This window comes from Agelaius tricolor, unplaced genomic scaffold, assembly GCF_023055355.1.
Source record: "Agelaius tricolor isolate 1412-34295 unplaced genomic scaffold, bAgeTri1.0.p SCAF_19, whole genome shotgun sequence".
In the NCBI taxonomy this organism is placed as follows: Eukaryota; Metazoa; Chordata; class Aves; order Passeriformes; family Icteridae; genus Agelaius; species Agelaius tricolor.
The window spans coordinates 5,616,098-5,632,225 of NW_027269279.1; the positions used below are offsets into that span (position 1 = coordinate 5,616,098).

The 16,128-nt window shown below is 48.7% G+C and overlaps 1 protein-coding gene across 1 annotated transcript in view; it reads left to right on the forward strand.

The window, feature by feature from the left end:
• The window catches only part of ADAP1 (ArfGAP with dual PH domains 1), a 50,401-nt gene that overhangs the window by 13,094 nt on the left and 21,179 nt on the right, over window positions 1–16,128 (forward strand). Inside the window, exon 4 of the mRNA XM_071444023.1 lies at window positions 8,784–8,866. Coding sequence (XP_071300124.1) covers window positions 8,784–8,866 — 83 coding nt within the window. The remainder of the gene's footprint in view (window positions 1–8,783; window positions 8,867–16,128) is intronic.

Genomic DNA, 16,128 nt, shown 5'->3' on the forward strand with positions numbered 1-16,128 from the left:
CTCCCAAGTCTCAGTTCAGTTCAGTTAGGTGCTGCCTCTCTGATGGTGCTCAGCTTGCCCAGGAGAGAGTCCTGGTTCTTCCCATGGCCTATCCCTGCCTGAGGGGTGCACAGCTCGTGCTGGAGGGGAAGCAGGGCAGGTCCCTGCAGCTTGGGGTGTCCTGAGATCTGGGTACCAATCACACCTGGCCCTCCCTGCACAGGGAGAGGCAGCAGGAGCTGCTGGAGCAGCCTGGAGACCAGGAGCATCCCCATTCCTGCTGCTTTGGGGTGGCAGCAGTGTCTGTGCCTGGTGCTGTGTCCTGCTTGGCCAGTGCAGCTCAGCCCTGCTGCTGGGCTGTTCCCTCCCTCCCTCCATCCTGCAGAGCTGGGTCACTCTGGGGAGCTCTGCCAGGCACTGGCTCAGCTCCAGCCAGGGCTGTGTGAGCTCCCAGGGACCCTGCTGGGGCTGTGTGACCTCCCAGGGACCCTGCTGGGGCTGTGTGAGCTCCCAGGGACCTTACTGGAGCTGTGTGAGCTCACAGGGACCCTTCTGGGGCTCTCTGAGCTCACAGGGACCCAGCCAGGGCTGTGTGAGCTCCCAGGGACCCTGCTGGGGCTGTGTGAGCTCCCAGGGACCCTGCTGGAGCAGCCACTCCATCCACAGCTCTGTGGCTGATGGAGCAGCACCATGCTGGGCTGGGAACCTGTGAGGAGCTGGAGCAGGGGATTGAAAGGATTTGTTGTTGTTTGGTTTTGGTTATTTATTGATTCATTGGGAGGATGAGGCAAGGCCAGTCTTCCTGGGAGCAGCTGCAAGACTAATTTGTGACCCTTTTCTGGTCCCAGCTTCTTACTGGGACAATTCCCAGCCTGCATGGCCTGGTTCCTGTGCTCAGCCTGGAGCTCTGCTCTGATGCTCTGGGCCAGCACTGCTGGGTCCCTGCCATGACAGCAGGGTGCAGTGGGATGGATGTGACCTCTCAGAGGAGCAGAGAATCCCCTGACACAGCTGCAGGACCAGCACTGTGGGCACATTACACCCTGGGATGCTGTGCACAGTTGTATTTCTCTTTCTCTAGTTCAGGGCTCTCTGTTCCTCTCAAGATCATGCTGAACAAGTGCAGGGGAGTGCTGCTTGTTCCAGGCATGTAAATTTAGCTTTTCCCCCGCCTCGCTGCAGTCCAGTCACTGCAAGAGCATGAGCTGTTCCCAGCCTGCAGCCCTGGGAAGCATCTCCATGGGTGACACCTCCATCAGCACTGGCAGTGATTCCAACCATGTTCTGCAGCACTGAGAGCTTTTGGTGCTTCTCATTCCAACAGCTGCAGTGCCTGGGCAGCTCTTTGTTCATTTGAAGCTTGTTAATTTTATAACGCTGTTTCTGGAATCCCTCTGCTTTGGTTGCATGAGGAATTGTGAAGTTTGGGGGGAAGAAGTGCTGCAGTGCCAGCTTGTCCTTTTTTCTTCTTGCCCACAGTGCTGTGGTTGGCTCTTTGGGAAATTCATGGTGTTTGCCTGCTGCATTTGGCTTCTGTATCCTTCAAAAACCCAGTTGTAGCTTCCTGGTTCTGCATGACACTTGGCAAAGGTTTGAGAAGTTGGAGGGGTGCTCTGGAATTGCCCAGGGAAAGTTCATAGCCAAAAAAATTACCCTACCAAAAAAACCCCAACAAAACAAAACAAAACAAAAACCCCAAAACAAACAAAAAATCCCCTTCCTGCCTCTCATCTCCTCTGTGTGCCAGCACCCATGTCCCAGGGACAGTGACCAGCAGCCAGCTCCTGTTCCTCTGGGCAGTCCCTAACGCTGAAATGAGTCCCAGACTCTGGGATGTTCCCACACCACCACAACCTTGGCCCAAAGGGCTTAGGGTGTGGAATTTAAACCACAAAACCTCTCTCTGGATGGTCATGAGGGGTCATGGCCCAGCTTGGTGCACCACAGCAGCAGATGGAGAGCTCTGAGGCAGATTTTTGTGGGGCAGACACATTGCAAGCACATGGCCGAGTTTTGAGTCACCACTCAGCAGCAGGTACTCACTCTTGAGTAAAAGCAAAGGAAAAATGCTTTGTTCAGTCTTTTACTGGGCTGAAAACTGATAGAAGAAAGTGAGACAACCTCTTACTGGGCTTTTGCAGAGCTGGAAGTACATCCCTGTCCCTTCCCAATACTTCCCAGGCTTTTCTGTTGCTTGATTTGGGAATGCAGAGCCTCATCCTGTGGCATTGAGGAGGAGCTGCAGTGCTTTGCTCTGCTCCTCTCTCTGCTTGGATCAGTGGGAGCTACATCTGCTCCTCATGCAGAGCAGTTCAGTGTTCTGGCTGTCAGCACAGGAAAATGGGGCAGGATGAGATGGATGGGCTGTGCTGCTTGTGTGGTATCTGCAGTGAGATGAGACATCAGCCAGAGAGAGGCACACACCATCCATGCACTCATCCCCACATCAACAGTTATTGCTGAAGGGCCTTTTTGTATTGATTGAGATGTGCAGAGGGAAAATTGCTTGGGAGATCTCTGGATTTTTTATTTCTTTTTTAATCATTTGAAGTTTGGTACATTTGGTGGGGGAGCTACCAAGTGGGAAGGTCAGCAGGGCCTCTCCTCTGCCATGCCTGGGGCACAGTGGCAGTCAGGGCTGCAAACTTCTCACCCCTTCCTCTGTCACCTCCTTTTGCCAGTGCTTCATAGAGAATAAAAACTTTATAGATATAAAAAAACTTCACTGCATAATGTCCACAGGGGTAAAATTGAGATTTGCTCAGGTTCCTATTTATTAACGAGGGTTTTCAGATTTTACATTCAGAGCTTTCAGAAGTGCCTTGGGCGATGTCCTGGGTGTGGAGTTGGAGGTGCTGCAGTGTGGCCACTGGGAGTGGCTGCTCATCAGTTCATTCCCAAGTGGTGGAACCTCCTTGGTGGCTCAAATTGGGCACTGAGCCTCAGGAATTCTTCAAGTCACCCAAGTGCTGAGATCTGCCCAGTCCTTCAATCCTGACCAGCCATGGGATTTACTCTTCTTGTTCATTTTCTCTGTTGTTAGCTTGTAAACCTGTTAATTCATATTGATTCCTTTAATTTCCAAAGGAAATTGCTACAAGGTTAAGGTGGTACTGACAGAGGCTGTTTCCCACATGTTTTTAATTGGTGTTTAACCATTCTGAAAAGTAGTGTTGGGGTGTGCTGGACAGTGCGTGTAAAGCAATCAAACAAAAAAAGGAACCAGTTAGCATTTTAACTGAGAATGTTGTGATTTTGCATACTCAGAATCAGTTTTAACTTCTCCAAAACCATAATGCAAGGGTTTTACCCCTTGCTGTGGGGTGCTGCTCTTGGCAGGGGGATGGCACATCAATCCTCAGGCTCTGCAAGCTGAGCTGATGCACAGAGAGCCTGAAGGAGCCCCCAGCTGTCTCATCCCTCCACAAAGCTCTTTAAAAGCAAGTCCTCACAGCAAGACCTTCCTAGATAGGAAAAGAGTGTGGAGCTAGACAGGCTTTTAGTCTCTGCTGCAGTGGCTCTCCTTGCAGTCTGAGCAAAGAATTTGGATTCTGACTGAAAATTTCATTAGAGCAGTTGTTTGACAGAAAGCTGGCATGGCTGCATCCACCAGGCTGCCTGTGGAAAGCACGTTGGCTTTTGCTGGAAAAACCTCTGACAAATCCCAGAAGCTGCAAATGTGGCTTCTGGAGATGGTGTTTCTGTTTGACATTCACTTCTTTTGTCTTTCTTGGACTTGATGGTGCCTCACAAGGATGCACTTAGGCAGTGGTAGTGTGGGGTGTTTGATGTCTTTTGGGCCACTTTCACCTCTGGCTGGGGTTTCTTGTCTGTCATGTGTCTCCAGAAAAGCCACAGCTTCTGTGAGCAGCATCTGTGGGTGTGCTCTGGAGTGCACCAGCCAGCCCAGCTGAGAGAAAATCAGTCTTGGGGGAAAAAATAAACTGGAGAGACTGAATTTGGCTGGGCAGCACCTCCTCCACACAGCACACTGCAGCCATGCAGCCTCAGTTTGATATTAAACTGCTTCAGCAGCTCTTCCTGTGGTGCTTTTTGCTGTGAGCTTTGAGTGGGTGGGACCAAGATAGAACTGCTCCAGTGGCTTCTTCTGGAACCTTCCTTGCTGGCCCCTGGGCAGAGCCCTGGTGTTCGTGTGGGTGGTCAGGAAAGCAAACAAGTGCCTGCAATGGTGTGGGCAGTGCTTTGTCAGCCTCTGGACCTGCTGTCCCCACTCAAGCTCAGTCCTTTCCCATCTGGGGGATGAATTTTCCCTTATTCTGAATTGTGGGTTTCCTTAGTGTTTTGTTTTGTTGGTGGGGTTTTTTGATTTGCCTCAAGGTTTTTGATGAGCACAATGAATTTTCTGTTCTAATTGCCAAAAAATGACAAGTTCCCTGTAACCAGCAGCCTGACAGACTTTAGGTGGGCTGTTAAAGCTTTTGGAGTTGATCCTGAAAGCTGATGCATCTCCACAGTTTAGGAATGATGCACTTACTTTTTTTTTTAACAAACACAAATAATATATTTGCTGATTTGCTGCATTATCCCATCACCAGAAATGCAGTAAAATACCAGGGGGCTGTTACTGCAGTCCTTTCTGGTCACAGAATCCTTTTGGAGTCAAAGGTGGATTTGGATGGAGGCTCCTGTGTTGGGTATGTGGTGTCTGCCCTGGGTTACACACACACATATTCACACCTGGAAAAGTGCATTTCAAATAAAACACAGCAACAGCTATTTCTGAAGGCCCTGAAGATAGACTTAAATTAAGATCAGGCCAGCAGTCTGCTGGAAGTGGTGGCTGTTTTCATGCAATCCCTGCATGGTTTGAGGATCTTCTGCCCTGCAATTGCTCTCAGCTCCTGTAGATCCCAGGACACATTCCTGCTCCTCTATGAATTCATCACAGCTGTGCTGGTGAAACTGGGGTTTAGCACCAGCAGCTTTTTATGGCAGGATTGCATCTAGTCCAGGAGAGTGAATGTGGTGAAATCCCTGCTCAGCTTCTCTCTTGCAGTGAAGGGAGGTGGTGAACTCCTCGCTGTCCTAGCTGGGCTTTTGTTTTGGTTTCTTTTACTGCAGTTGTTCTGCTTTCTATAAATAACCCCTGGAGCAGAAGCAGCAGCTGGTGGCCTTGCACTGAGTTGTCCAAACTGTGGGCTCCTCTGTGGTGTGTTCTGGGTTTTGGGAAATTATTGCTGAAAGAGCCTGGGGTTGTGATGATAAGGGAAGAGGAAGAGTGTGTGAAGTGCCAGGAAGCTGCTGGGAAAGTGGCACAGCTGGATTCCCATGCGCTTTGGGAAATTAAGGAGTTGCAGCCACTCCTGTTCAGGGCCAGATGTTGAGGGAGGCCAGCTGGAACATTTTGCAGCTTCTTAGGGCTCCCCTTGGGGCGTGGTGCCTGCTGGCTGCCCCAGAGGTGCCCTCTTGCACAAGAGCTCTGGGGTCACTGCAGCAATGCTCTGGGCAGAGCTCTGGGCAGTCAGGGAAGTGCTCCCCCAGGGATGGGCCCTGCAGGGTGTTTCCTGCACAGCCTCATCCTGCAGCAGGAGTGTTTATCCCCAGGGATGGGCCCTGCAGGGTTTCCTGCACAGCCTCATCCTGCAGCAGGAGTGTTTATCCCCAGGGATGGGCCCTGCAGCCTTTCCTGCACAGCCTCATCCTGCAGCAGGAGTGTTTATCCATAGGGATGGGCCCTGCAGGGTTTCCTGCACAGCCTCATCCTGCAGCAGGAGTGTTTATCCCCAGGGATGGGCCCTGCAGGGTGTTTCCTGCACAGCCTCATCCTGCAGCAGGAGTGTTTATCCCCAGGGATGGGCCCTGCAGCCTTTCCTGCACAGCCTCATCCTGCAGCAGGAGTGTTTATCCCCAGGGATGGGCCCTGCAGCCTTTCCTGCACAGCCTCATCCTGCAGCAGGAGTGTTTATCCATAGGGATGGGCCCTGCAGGGTTTCCTGCACAGCCTCATCCTGCAGCAGGAGTGTTTATCCCCAGGGATGGGCCCTGCAGGGTGTTTCCTGCACAGCCTCATCCTGCAGCAGGAGTGTTTATCCCCAGGGATGGGCCCTGCAGGGTGTTTCCTGCACAGCCTCATCCTGCAGCAGGAGTGTTTATCCCCAGGGATGGGCCCTGCAGCCTTTCCTGCACAGCCTCATCCTGCAGCAGGAGTGTTTATCCCCAGGGATGGGCCCTGCAGCCTTTCCTGCACAGCCTCATCCTGCAGCAGGAGTGTTTATCCATAGGGATGGGCCCTGCAGGGTTTCCTGCACAGCCTCATCCTGCAGCAGGAGTGTTTATCCCCAGGGATGGGCCCTGCAGGGTGTTTCCTGCACAGCCTCATCCTGCAGCAGGAGTGTTTATCCCCAGGGATGGGCCCTGCAGCCTTTCCTGCACAGCCTCATCCTGCAGCAGGAGTGTTTATCCCCAGGGATGGGCCCTGCAGGGTGTTTCCTGCACAGCCTCATCCTGCAGCAGGAGTGTTTATCCATCCCCAGGGATGGGCCCTGCTGTGTTTCCTGCACAGCCTCATCCTGCAGCAGGAGTGTTTATCCATCCCCAGGGATGGGCCCTGCTGTGTTTCCTGCACAGCCTCATCCTGCAGCAGGAGTGTTTATCCCAGGGATGGGCCCTGCAGCCTTTCCTGAACAGCCTCATCCTGCAGCAGGAGTGTTTATCCCCAGGGATGGGCCCTGCAGGGTTTCCTGCACAGCCTCATCCTGCAGCAGGAGTGTTTATCCCCAGGGATGGGGCCTGCAGTGTTTCCTGCACAGCCTTATCCTGCAGCAGGAGTGTTTATCCATCCCCAGGGATGGGCCCTGCAGGGTGTTTCCTGCACAGCCTCATCCTGCAGCAGGAGTGTTTTCCCACTGCTGCCCATGAATCTCAATTTATGCTGTGTTTAAAGCCCATGCTGGAAGGCTGACTCTCAGAATTCCAGAATTCAGAGCAGCTGCAGCTCCTGCTGGAGCCACTGACGTCAGCTGGAGCTGAGGGTGGTGTGAATTTTCTTCCTCCCAGTTCCATCCCTGATCATCTTGATGAAAAGGTCCAAGTTTGGCTTCAGTGATAACAAGCTGTCCACAGCAGCTGGCCAGGAAAAATTGCAAGAAGAATAGTCAATTCAAGTATTTGTGTTTATTTTATGATTAAGTTTTGGTAGTTCTGCTGATCAGTGACAGCATTATAGAGCAGGCATTTGGGTGCCACCTTTTGGGTCATCAGGCTTCTATGTTTGTGGATGTCAGATCCAGAAAAGATATCCTGCTGGACCCAGAAGAGCCCTCTTGGGTGCTGGATGGAGTTTGAGCAACCCCATGGCAGAGGAGTTGGAATTGGATGCTTTTAAGGTCCCTTCCAAGCTTTCTGTGATTGCACAAAGTGCCCCTGAAGCTCCTGAGGATGGGATGCACCCAGAGCACAGCACAGGATGGCGGCAGAGGGGAGATGGGTGCTCAGAGCTCACAGCCAAACTTGGCAGATGTGTAACAGCTAAAGATCAGCCATGGAAACAGGAGCAGAAGGGCAGAGGCAGATCTGGTGCTTTGTTTGTTTTACAGCTGGAGCTCACAGCTGATTTTGGGGGCAGGGAAGCTGTGGTGCTCCCCAGGCCTTGGGGAGAAGGCTGGTGCCCCAGCCAAGGAGCTGACACAATAGGGGAACAAAATCTATGTAATTATTTCCTCCTTTATTGCCAGGAAACCAATCACAGCCTCAGTTCTCATTGGATAGTGTCTTGCAGATTTATTGAACGTGTTTGCTGTACCTGCAGATGAATTTTCATAAGCAATGTTGGTATGTTTATGTTCTTTGAGCATGTCTGGAATGTGGCTGCTGAAAAGACACCATTTGGTTTGCATAATCAGCAAAAAAGAAAAGGTGATTAAGCATATGAATAGTTTTCATTGGCAGAGAGGTTGATGTGTTGAAATGTGATGGTTTTATAAAACACACTCAGTGCTGGGGGATCTTTTGCTGTCTTCAGTGTAGGCAGCTCCAAAATGTCTGCTGTGAAGCTGGGATAACACATGCCTTTATTTCTGAGTGTGATCTGCCTGCTTGGGCTATTTAGGGTTCTAGGGCAATTAAGAAATAAGTTCAGTTAAAAATGGTTTGAAGCAACTTCCAGCATATTCCAGATCAAAGTTATTTCATTGGTTCAAACACTCATGATGAAATAAAATAGAAAAAAAAATCTTTGGGGTATTTTTTTCCTTTTTGGAATTTGTGGTCTTGGTGTATAAATCATCTGTATTATTTCAGTATTAAAAGTAAAGGACATTTTAATCATATTTGCTGCCATGCATCATAGACTGCTTTCTTAAACTTGGCAGTATGAGTTTGGAAGAGCTTGGCCAGATGGGTTTTCAGCACCTTCTGCTTCTGTATTGCTATCTTCAGGGCAATAATCTCTCTTTTGTATGTGGTTGGGATTTTTAATTTACTCACCCTGTTCACTGAAGAATGTGGCCTGAGAAAATTAGGTCTAAAATGGTTCATATACTGAGGGAATTTTTTACAGAGGCTGATTGGGTGGGTGGGGACAGGCTCTTCTGCTAAATCTGTGCAAATTTAATTTTTCAATCTAATTTTTCAAAATAAGTTTCCAATAAATTTGGATGTGCAAGGAAATGATTTATTGTTGTCCAGCTGTAAGCAGAAGAAACCCTTGACTCCAGACTGTACAATGTGATTTTTGGAAGACTTTTAAATCACACTTGTGCTTTCATTGAAGAATTCATGGTTCTGACTTCTTTCTTAGTGTATCTTGGACCATGTTTCCTGTTCTCTGTATTTTTTTTTTCCAGATTACTGCGGGAGCAGTGGATCAGAGCCAAATATGAAAGAAAAGAGTTCATCCACAGTGAGAAGCAGGAGCCTTATTCTGCAGGTAATGAAAGACACTTCTGGCTGATAAGTTTTTTGATGTCCAGCATCTTCCATGTTCTTCCTCTCTGTTTATATGTTCTTTATGTTGATTATTGCCCATATCTCATTGAGTAGAAGTAAGTATGGTCTTGTGCACAAGATCCCTCCTTGTCACTATAGGACACGAAATAACACAATGTGGACATGCTGCTCTTTCAAGGTAAAAGAGAGATATTTAATTTCTGACTCCAACATTTATAGATTTCCAGAAGTGTCACCTCTCCAATGGCACTGGACAAACCAGCAGTCCATCAAATTTCTTGTCCTCCAGAAAAGAGTGCAAAACAACAAGTAATTTACATAAAGTGTGTGAGAAGGTTTGTTACAAGACTGTAAACATCAGAAGGGTTAGAAAAACTTAAAAAATCAGGGTGACACCTTCTGGCATTCCCTGCATTTGATTTGGAATATTGGGAATTTGGATACCTGATGGAAACAAATCAGTTATCAAGAGCCTTTCTGTTGATTTCCCCAGGAGCAGGTCAGGCCAAGCACCAGTGGCTTTGTTTCTGGAGCAGGGGGTGTGAAGCTGGACTGAAAGCTGGAGATAAAAGGTGTTGTGTTTGTTTCAGAGCTCATTTCAGAGCTCTTTCAGCAGGTGACAGTGGCCTTGCAGGGGCTGGGATAGCAGAGCAGTGGCTTGGGTGATTTTCTTGCAGAAGAGCAGGATTTGAAGAGGAGACACAGAGCTCCACTGTGTTTGTGGTCTGGCTGCACCAGCATGAAAGTGCATGAAATTAGCTGGGTATTTCTTTGCTATATATAAGTGGCATTTAATTTATTCTGCATTTTAAGTAGTTGACACCAGCTATGTGCTTGGATGGCTCTGGGATAATTTTATTAGCAAAGACCACGTTACAGATTAAAGGTTAAAATATTATTTTCATGATGCTTTTCAAGACTGATAATAGGCAGGTAGCTCCAGCAGTTTTCTGTTATGAAAACCACAATTAAATTCTGATCTCATATATTCTCAATTTATGTTTTGAGCATTTCAGCTCTGCTGTATTGTGTACATGAGGCACACAGTGTGTGGGGAGTATCCATATTCACAGAGAGTACATTAGGTGCATTCTTATTTTAGATTTTTATAAAAGCTGTCTGCTGGAGTCGGATGTGTTCTATTAGCAATAAATAATTTGATTTCTTAGATAATTTTTGAATGTATCTGCCAATGTGGGTATAATACCCACCCAAGAATAATGTTTCCAATTTCTACCGTGCAACTTCTGGATATAAAAGCTGGGATTCAACCAAGTACTTGAGGAAAATGAATAATTTTAAGCACATGATGAGTCCTTTTGACTCTGAGAAGAGTGTGTACCTGGTTAAAGTGAAGTAGGTGCTTCAGTGCTGTGTGGGAAGAAGGGCAGTGTGTTCTGAGCTCTCTGAAAGATATTATAAGAAGAATTCAAAGGGGAGTTTATTTTAGCACTGTATTTTGTAGGTGTTCTTCAGTAATGTGGCTGCATAATATTTAACTGCATGCTGAAGTGATGGGGTTTTCTCACCTCTCTTTGAAGTTCAAAAGCCATTAAATACAGAATAGAAGAGAAGAGGGTGAGCCATTTTCAGTGAGCAGTGCTCTGGGGAAGAGGAGGGGAAGAGAAGCAGGCTGGTGGGCATCATGGAAGTGATTTTAGGTTGTGAAGTGTCTCTGAGAATGGCACTATCTCCAAAACCCAGCACAGGAGCCACACAAATGACCTGGAATGCCATTTGTTAGTTGTCCTGGACAGTAAATTCCAAGGGGAGCTTTGGCAGGTGGCTCCTCCTTAGGGGGACCAGGTTGATGTTACAACAAAACAAAGCTGGGGATGCCCAGACCAAACACTCCCTTCTGCTGCACCATCAGAACCCCCAGGGGTGGCTGCCCCCCTGTCCTTCACCCTGTGCCAAAAAATGCTCCTTCTCCAGCCTGTCCTGCAAACCAGCTGCTGATGCAGCTTTCAGCTCTCAGGCTGGGACCTGGATGTTTCTGGATGTTTCCTGGGATTGTGTCCTGAGAAGAGAGCCCAGGGAAAACCCTGTGTCCTGTGGGAAGGCAGCACTCTGAATGTCACACTCTGAATGTCACACTCTGAATGTCACACTCTGAATGTCACACCATATTTTAGGCTTAAAGGTCATGGAGTCCAGCATTGGCTCAGCACTGCCAAGGCCATGTCCCCAGCAGAAATGTTCCTGGGTGGGTGTGTTGGACAGTTCCTGTCCCATTCCAGTGCCATGGGGCTGTTCTGTCCCTGTGCTGCTCACACTGCTGGGTCTCCTGTGCCTGCCCCTGCCAGGCTCAGCACAGCTGGGGATGGCACAGGGGCTGGGCTGCTGCTTTTTCCACTGACCTGAACTGTCTGTGAGCAAACCACGGTGCCACCAACACCAGGGTGTCCTCCTGCCCACCCCACATCCAGCTGTGTCTCACTGAGGTGTGCTTCTATCTCTGTTCCTTCCTAATGCTGCCTCAAACCATTTTTCCTCACCCTCCTGAATTCCCTGGAGCAGTGTCAGGTTACCAGTTTCTAAGCATGAAACATTTTGTTGCTAATAGAAATGTCAGTATCCATTTTCTCATGTTTGCTGGAAGATTTAATTCCATTTTCCAGTCCCAGGGGCTATTTTGCATTCTGATGTTTGTTCAATAATTGCATGAAAAATAAGAAAATGCTATATTGGAATAGTTTTGAGCAACATCCTTTTCCAGGCAGCCTGATGGAGCCCCTGGTCAGAAATTCAGTGTCTTTCAGAACATCCTTTGGGGAGAGACTGTCTGGAGCCTGTAGATGCCAGGCAGAAGCTCTCACAGCATTTCTCCTGCCAGACTCAGGAGAAATGAGCCTTGGGACAGGAGTGTCAGATGTGCAGGTCAGGGCTGAGAGGCTCGTGCAGGGAAGCCTGGCAGGAGGATGCAGCAAACTGGGGGCGGGGGGGGTGAATCAGAGGAGTGTGGGATGCAAAGGCAGCAGCTGCCCCAAAAGGTCCTGCATATCTCCCAAACTGCTGGGAAACCTCTGCCTCAGGGGCTGCAGAGTGATGCCAGTAGCAGGATCAGAACTGGGAAACAAAGACACTTCCCATGTGCAGAAATCCCCAGGGTGGGCAGTGCTGAGCACTGAAAGCAGCTCTTGAGCCTGGCTGTGGATCCATGGGTGCTGGTTGAGTCCCCAGCGAGATCTCCCCTCCTGGGGATGTGCACTCACAGCCACTCACCCTCAGTGGGAGATTCTCGGGGTTTCTGTGGTCAAGGTGACCCCAAGGTGTTGGAAATTCTCTTTTTCCCAGCCCTGAGACTGAAGAAGGAGTCAGGATTGCTCAGCTGTGGTTTTGTTTATTCTCTGTTATCTATAACATTGTTTTTCTGACCTGCTGAGGTCTGTCCAGCAAGTCAGCCCATGGCACACTGACTGCCTCAGAGGTGGTGTTATATTTTTATACTAAAAACTACATGTACTTTATTTACAATAATTTTCCAATACTTATCACCTATGTTAGACAGTGAGCTTCTATTCTAAACCAATCCAAAAGTGCCACCATCACCCAGAAGATGGAGGCTAGGAAGAAGAAAGAAGGACAAGGCACGCCCAAATCCCTTCATCTTGGCTTCTGAACCCCCATTCTAAAAACCCTAAAATTCTATTTTTCTACCTTGTGACAAACTAACTATCATTCTACTTAAACTCTCGTGGCTTGTGAATCCTCATATAAAGCTGGTCATTGTTTCCATGGGTTAAAATCAAAGGCACAGGTGTCTTTGACTCCATGCCAAGGTCTCTGAGCCCCCTGGCAGGGACTCGAGCCATCCAGGGCAGCCAGAGGGATGCCCTGGCTTCTGACAGGAGATCACAGTGGAAACTCCTAAAAGGGAGATTTAGAGTTCCTTGCTCCCCTAGGAAGCCTTGGAGCACAAGCCCTTTCAGCTCCTCTGCCCCATTATTGTTTCAGACTGATGGTTCTGTTGTTAATGAGAATATCAGCACCATTGACTGCAGAGCTCAGATGGTGCAGTGAGATCAGTAAAACTGTGATTAAATGTTTCAGTGATCCACTATTGATTCCCAGAGACATCCTCTTATACATTTGAGCTCTTCATTCAGCTGTAGTATGAGCTAAATAATTTGTTTGCCCTAGCCAGACTTCATGAAACAAAACATTATTTACACCCCAGCAATCCTAATTAACACCATGGCCACATTCCTTTCTCTAGCAGTACATTTCTTGTACAACAGCTCAGAATGATGCCAGTCTTGAGACTCTCACATTAATGTGGTTCAGGTTTGCTTTATCCCTTCTGGTAAATGAACTGGCAAAATTACTGTCAGTCTCCAGCTAATTGTCCCTCCTAAAGGAGTTTAATGGGGCATGGGTGCTGAATTCTCCTGGAAACAGGGGACAGTTGTAATTGCCATCAAAGTCTGGATCTGTATCTCAAGGCTATTGTAAGGTTTGATAAATTTTAAAAATACTTTGATCAGTTTTATAAAGCTTGGTTGTTTTCCACTGCTGTTGATAGCTGGCAGTTATGGCAGTGCTTCCAAGAGGATCTGCTGGAAGTGAGTTCAGTTGGGTGCTCTTGATTTCCCTTAATCAAAGGGATTTATTTTAACCAAGGGAGGGGTGGAGGAAGCAAAAGGGAATGGTATTTGCAGGGCTGGAGCACTGTGATGATAAACACTGGTCAAGGTGAAGCTGCTCTGATGCATCTCAGGCTGCAGATGAGAGAATGGGAATGTGGCTGAGAACAGAAGGGAATTGTTTTGCCCTTTGAGCTTTGACTGCTTTCATTCATTGGTCTTGGGAAGCTGGGGCTCCTCAGCTGCTAAAAACTGTCACAGGTCCCATGGAAGTGTTGGAGGAGTCCAGATTTGCACCAGGTGAAGGTTTGAACCCTGTCCTTTGGGGTGGAAGTTGGAGGACTGGGATTATTTGACTGATTATTTTTATCCACAGATGGGTGAGATGACCTCTTGGGTTGCAGAGTAAAATAATGTGGTGCTACTGCAACCTGAGGTGGCCTGTGAGCTTCCACTGGAGCTGCTGAGAAAGCTGGAACATACAGGCAAACCTTTGGGCATATTAGCAAAGCCAGTGATGCTTTAGGCTCTGTTGGATTGCATTCCTGGATTTGTAGTGCTGTGGGATGGATCATGTTGTCACTATTCAGGTGAGCTGGGGTTTATTCAGGTAGCATTTCTCTGGAGGTGCCTATTTGCTTGTACCATCTTCTGTCAGCACCCTTAGGATTACTTGGCTTCTGTGTTGTTTCCTATTTGTCTGCAAATATGATGGCAAAATAAATTATGAGACATAAAAGAACACCCTAAAATAGTAAAATCTGTTAATGTGCACTTTCCATTCCATGAGGCTCTTGCATAATTTGGGCAGCAGTTTGAATTAATTTTCCCCTGCACTCACACAGTTGGAAGGAGCTCTGACTGCAAAGCACTGGAGAAAACACAGGGGACACAAAAATGTCCTTCCCCAGTGTGAGGAACAGACCCTTATTAGCTCAGTGTGACCTGCAGTGATGTAATGCAGTTTATTTTGGGCCTCATCAGACAAAACAGTGAGCAGTGTTGCAGTTCAAATCCAATTATTTTAACTGACAGACCTGATCCTCTGCTGTCTCTTACCCCATTTCCTCCAGCTACTGAGGAGCTGTGGGTGTCAGAGCCACGCCAGCTCTGCTCTGGATTTTTTCACAGCCTCAGAAGGAAATTACAGGGCTGAGCAGCACCCAGGGAGCAAACCAGTGCTAATGGCAGCTTCACAGGACACGGGGTTTTCTGCACATCAGACAGCCCAAAGCACTGAGCAAAGAAATAAAGCATCACCCTGAGGGCTGCTGGTGGCCTTTGCTGAGCCCCGAACACGCGTGGTGTTTCAGGAGCTGCTGCTGCAGGAGGGGTGTGAAGCCACAGGAGAACCATCCCCTCCCTTTGCTCTGCAAACAAACAAACTTTGCAGTGGAGCCCAGGGTGGAGCTGGGCTGGGGACAGGAGGGGTGGGGACACTGTGCGGGTGGGAGGATGGATGGATGGATGGATGGATGGATGGATGGATGGATGGATGGATGGATGGATGGATGGGGACAGGAAAGGTCTTCTGACCGGGGGGTGCTTGCAAGAAGGTGAGAGTAGAGAGGGCTGCAGGCTCAGGGGAGCAGTCTGTGCAGTGTGCAGGTTTTTAGTGCTGCACAGATGGAGCTGTGGTGGGAAATGTGCTGCCCCACAGTGGTGTTTGTGTTTTCCCCAGGTGCTGTCACATACACAGGCTTACCTGTGCCAGGGAATCACTGCCCTGGGCTTGGTGCAGCTCCTGTGCTGCAGGGAAGGACAGTTGGACCAGGAAGAAAAGGGTGCTGGTGAGAAGGTTTAAAGAAATTACAAAGTCCCCATTCGGGGCACTGTAGCAGTGTGAGGGCTGTGGCAGAGTGTTCCCAGATTTGGGCTCCCATGAGAGGTGCAAGAGAGACAAAGGTGGGTTGTGTTGTTGGGGTTTTTTTCCTATTGCTTGTGCTGGTTTATGCTGTCTGGAAGTCTTTATGTGGAACACTGCTCCATCCCACTGGACCTGCTCTGTGGTCAGAGCATCACCCCTGTGGAGTGAATTGAAAAGGGTGAGACAGAGCTGATGTGTGAAACCAGCTTCTTGTAAGTGGGGAGAAGTGCTGTAAGTCCTTCCTGTAGCATCCTTTAGCTGCTGACAAGACACTGGACCTGCATCTTAAATAAGAGAGTTAAACCAAACCCCTGTGGCTGAGTGGTTGTCAGCTAATCAAGAGCTGCTTTTAGCACTGGGAAGGGTTTTGAGCCAGCTCATGTGTGTGGTCAGGATGGTAGCCAGCTGCCATCTCAGCTTCTCTCATGCAGACCAGCAGGAAGATTTAGTTCACTGTTGTTTTTTCCCCTAGTGCAGCCCACATCCTTGGCTGATGTTCCTCTTTATATTCCCACCAGCTCCAGGGCAGCTCTGCTGGCTTTTCCCAGGTGAGCGGGGTCAGGGTGATGCTGAGCTGAGCCCTGCACAAACACAGAGCAGGATGGGGGTAAGGTGAGAGCAGGAGGGGCCAGCCCCTCACACAGGAGAGGCAGTGCCCCACCACTGGGGTGGTTCTGGGGATGAGGAAGGTTTTTTAAATTACCCCATTGCTTTATAAGCAAGAGAGAGAGAGAGGAGTGTTCAGCAACTACAGGAGCCACATCTGGCTGAAATTATCCAAGATGCTGA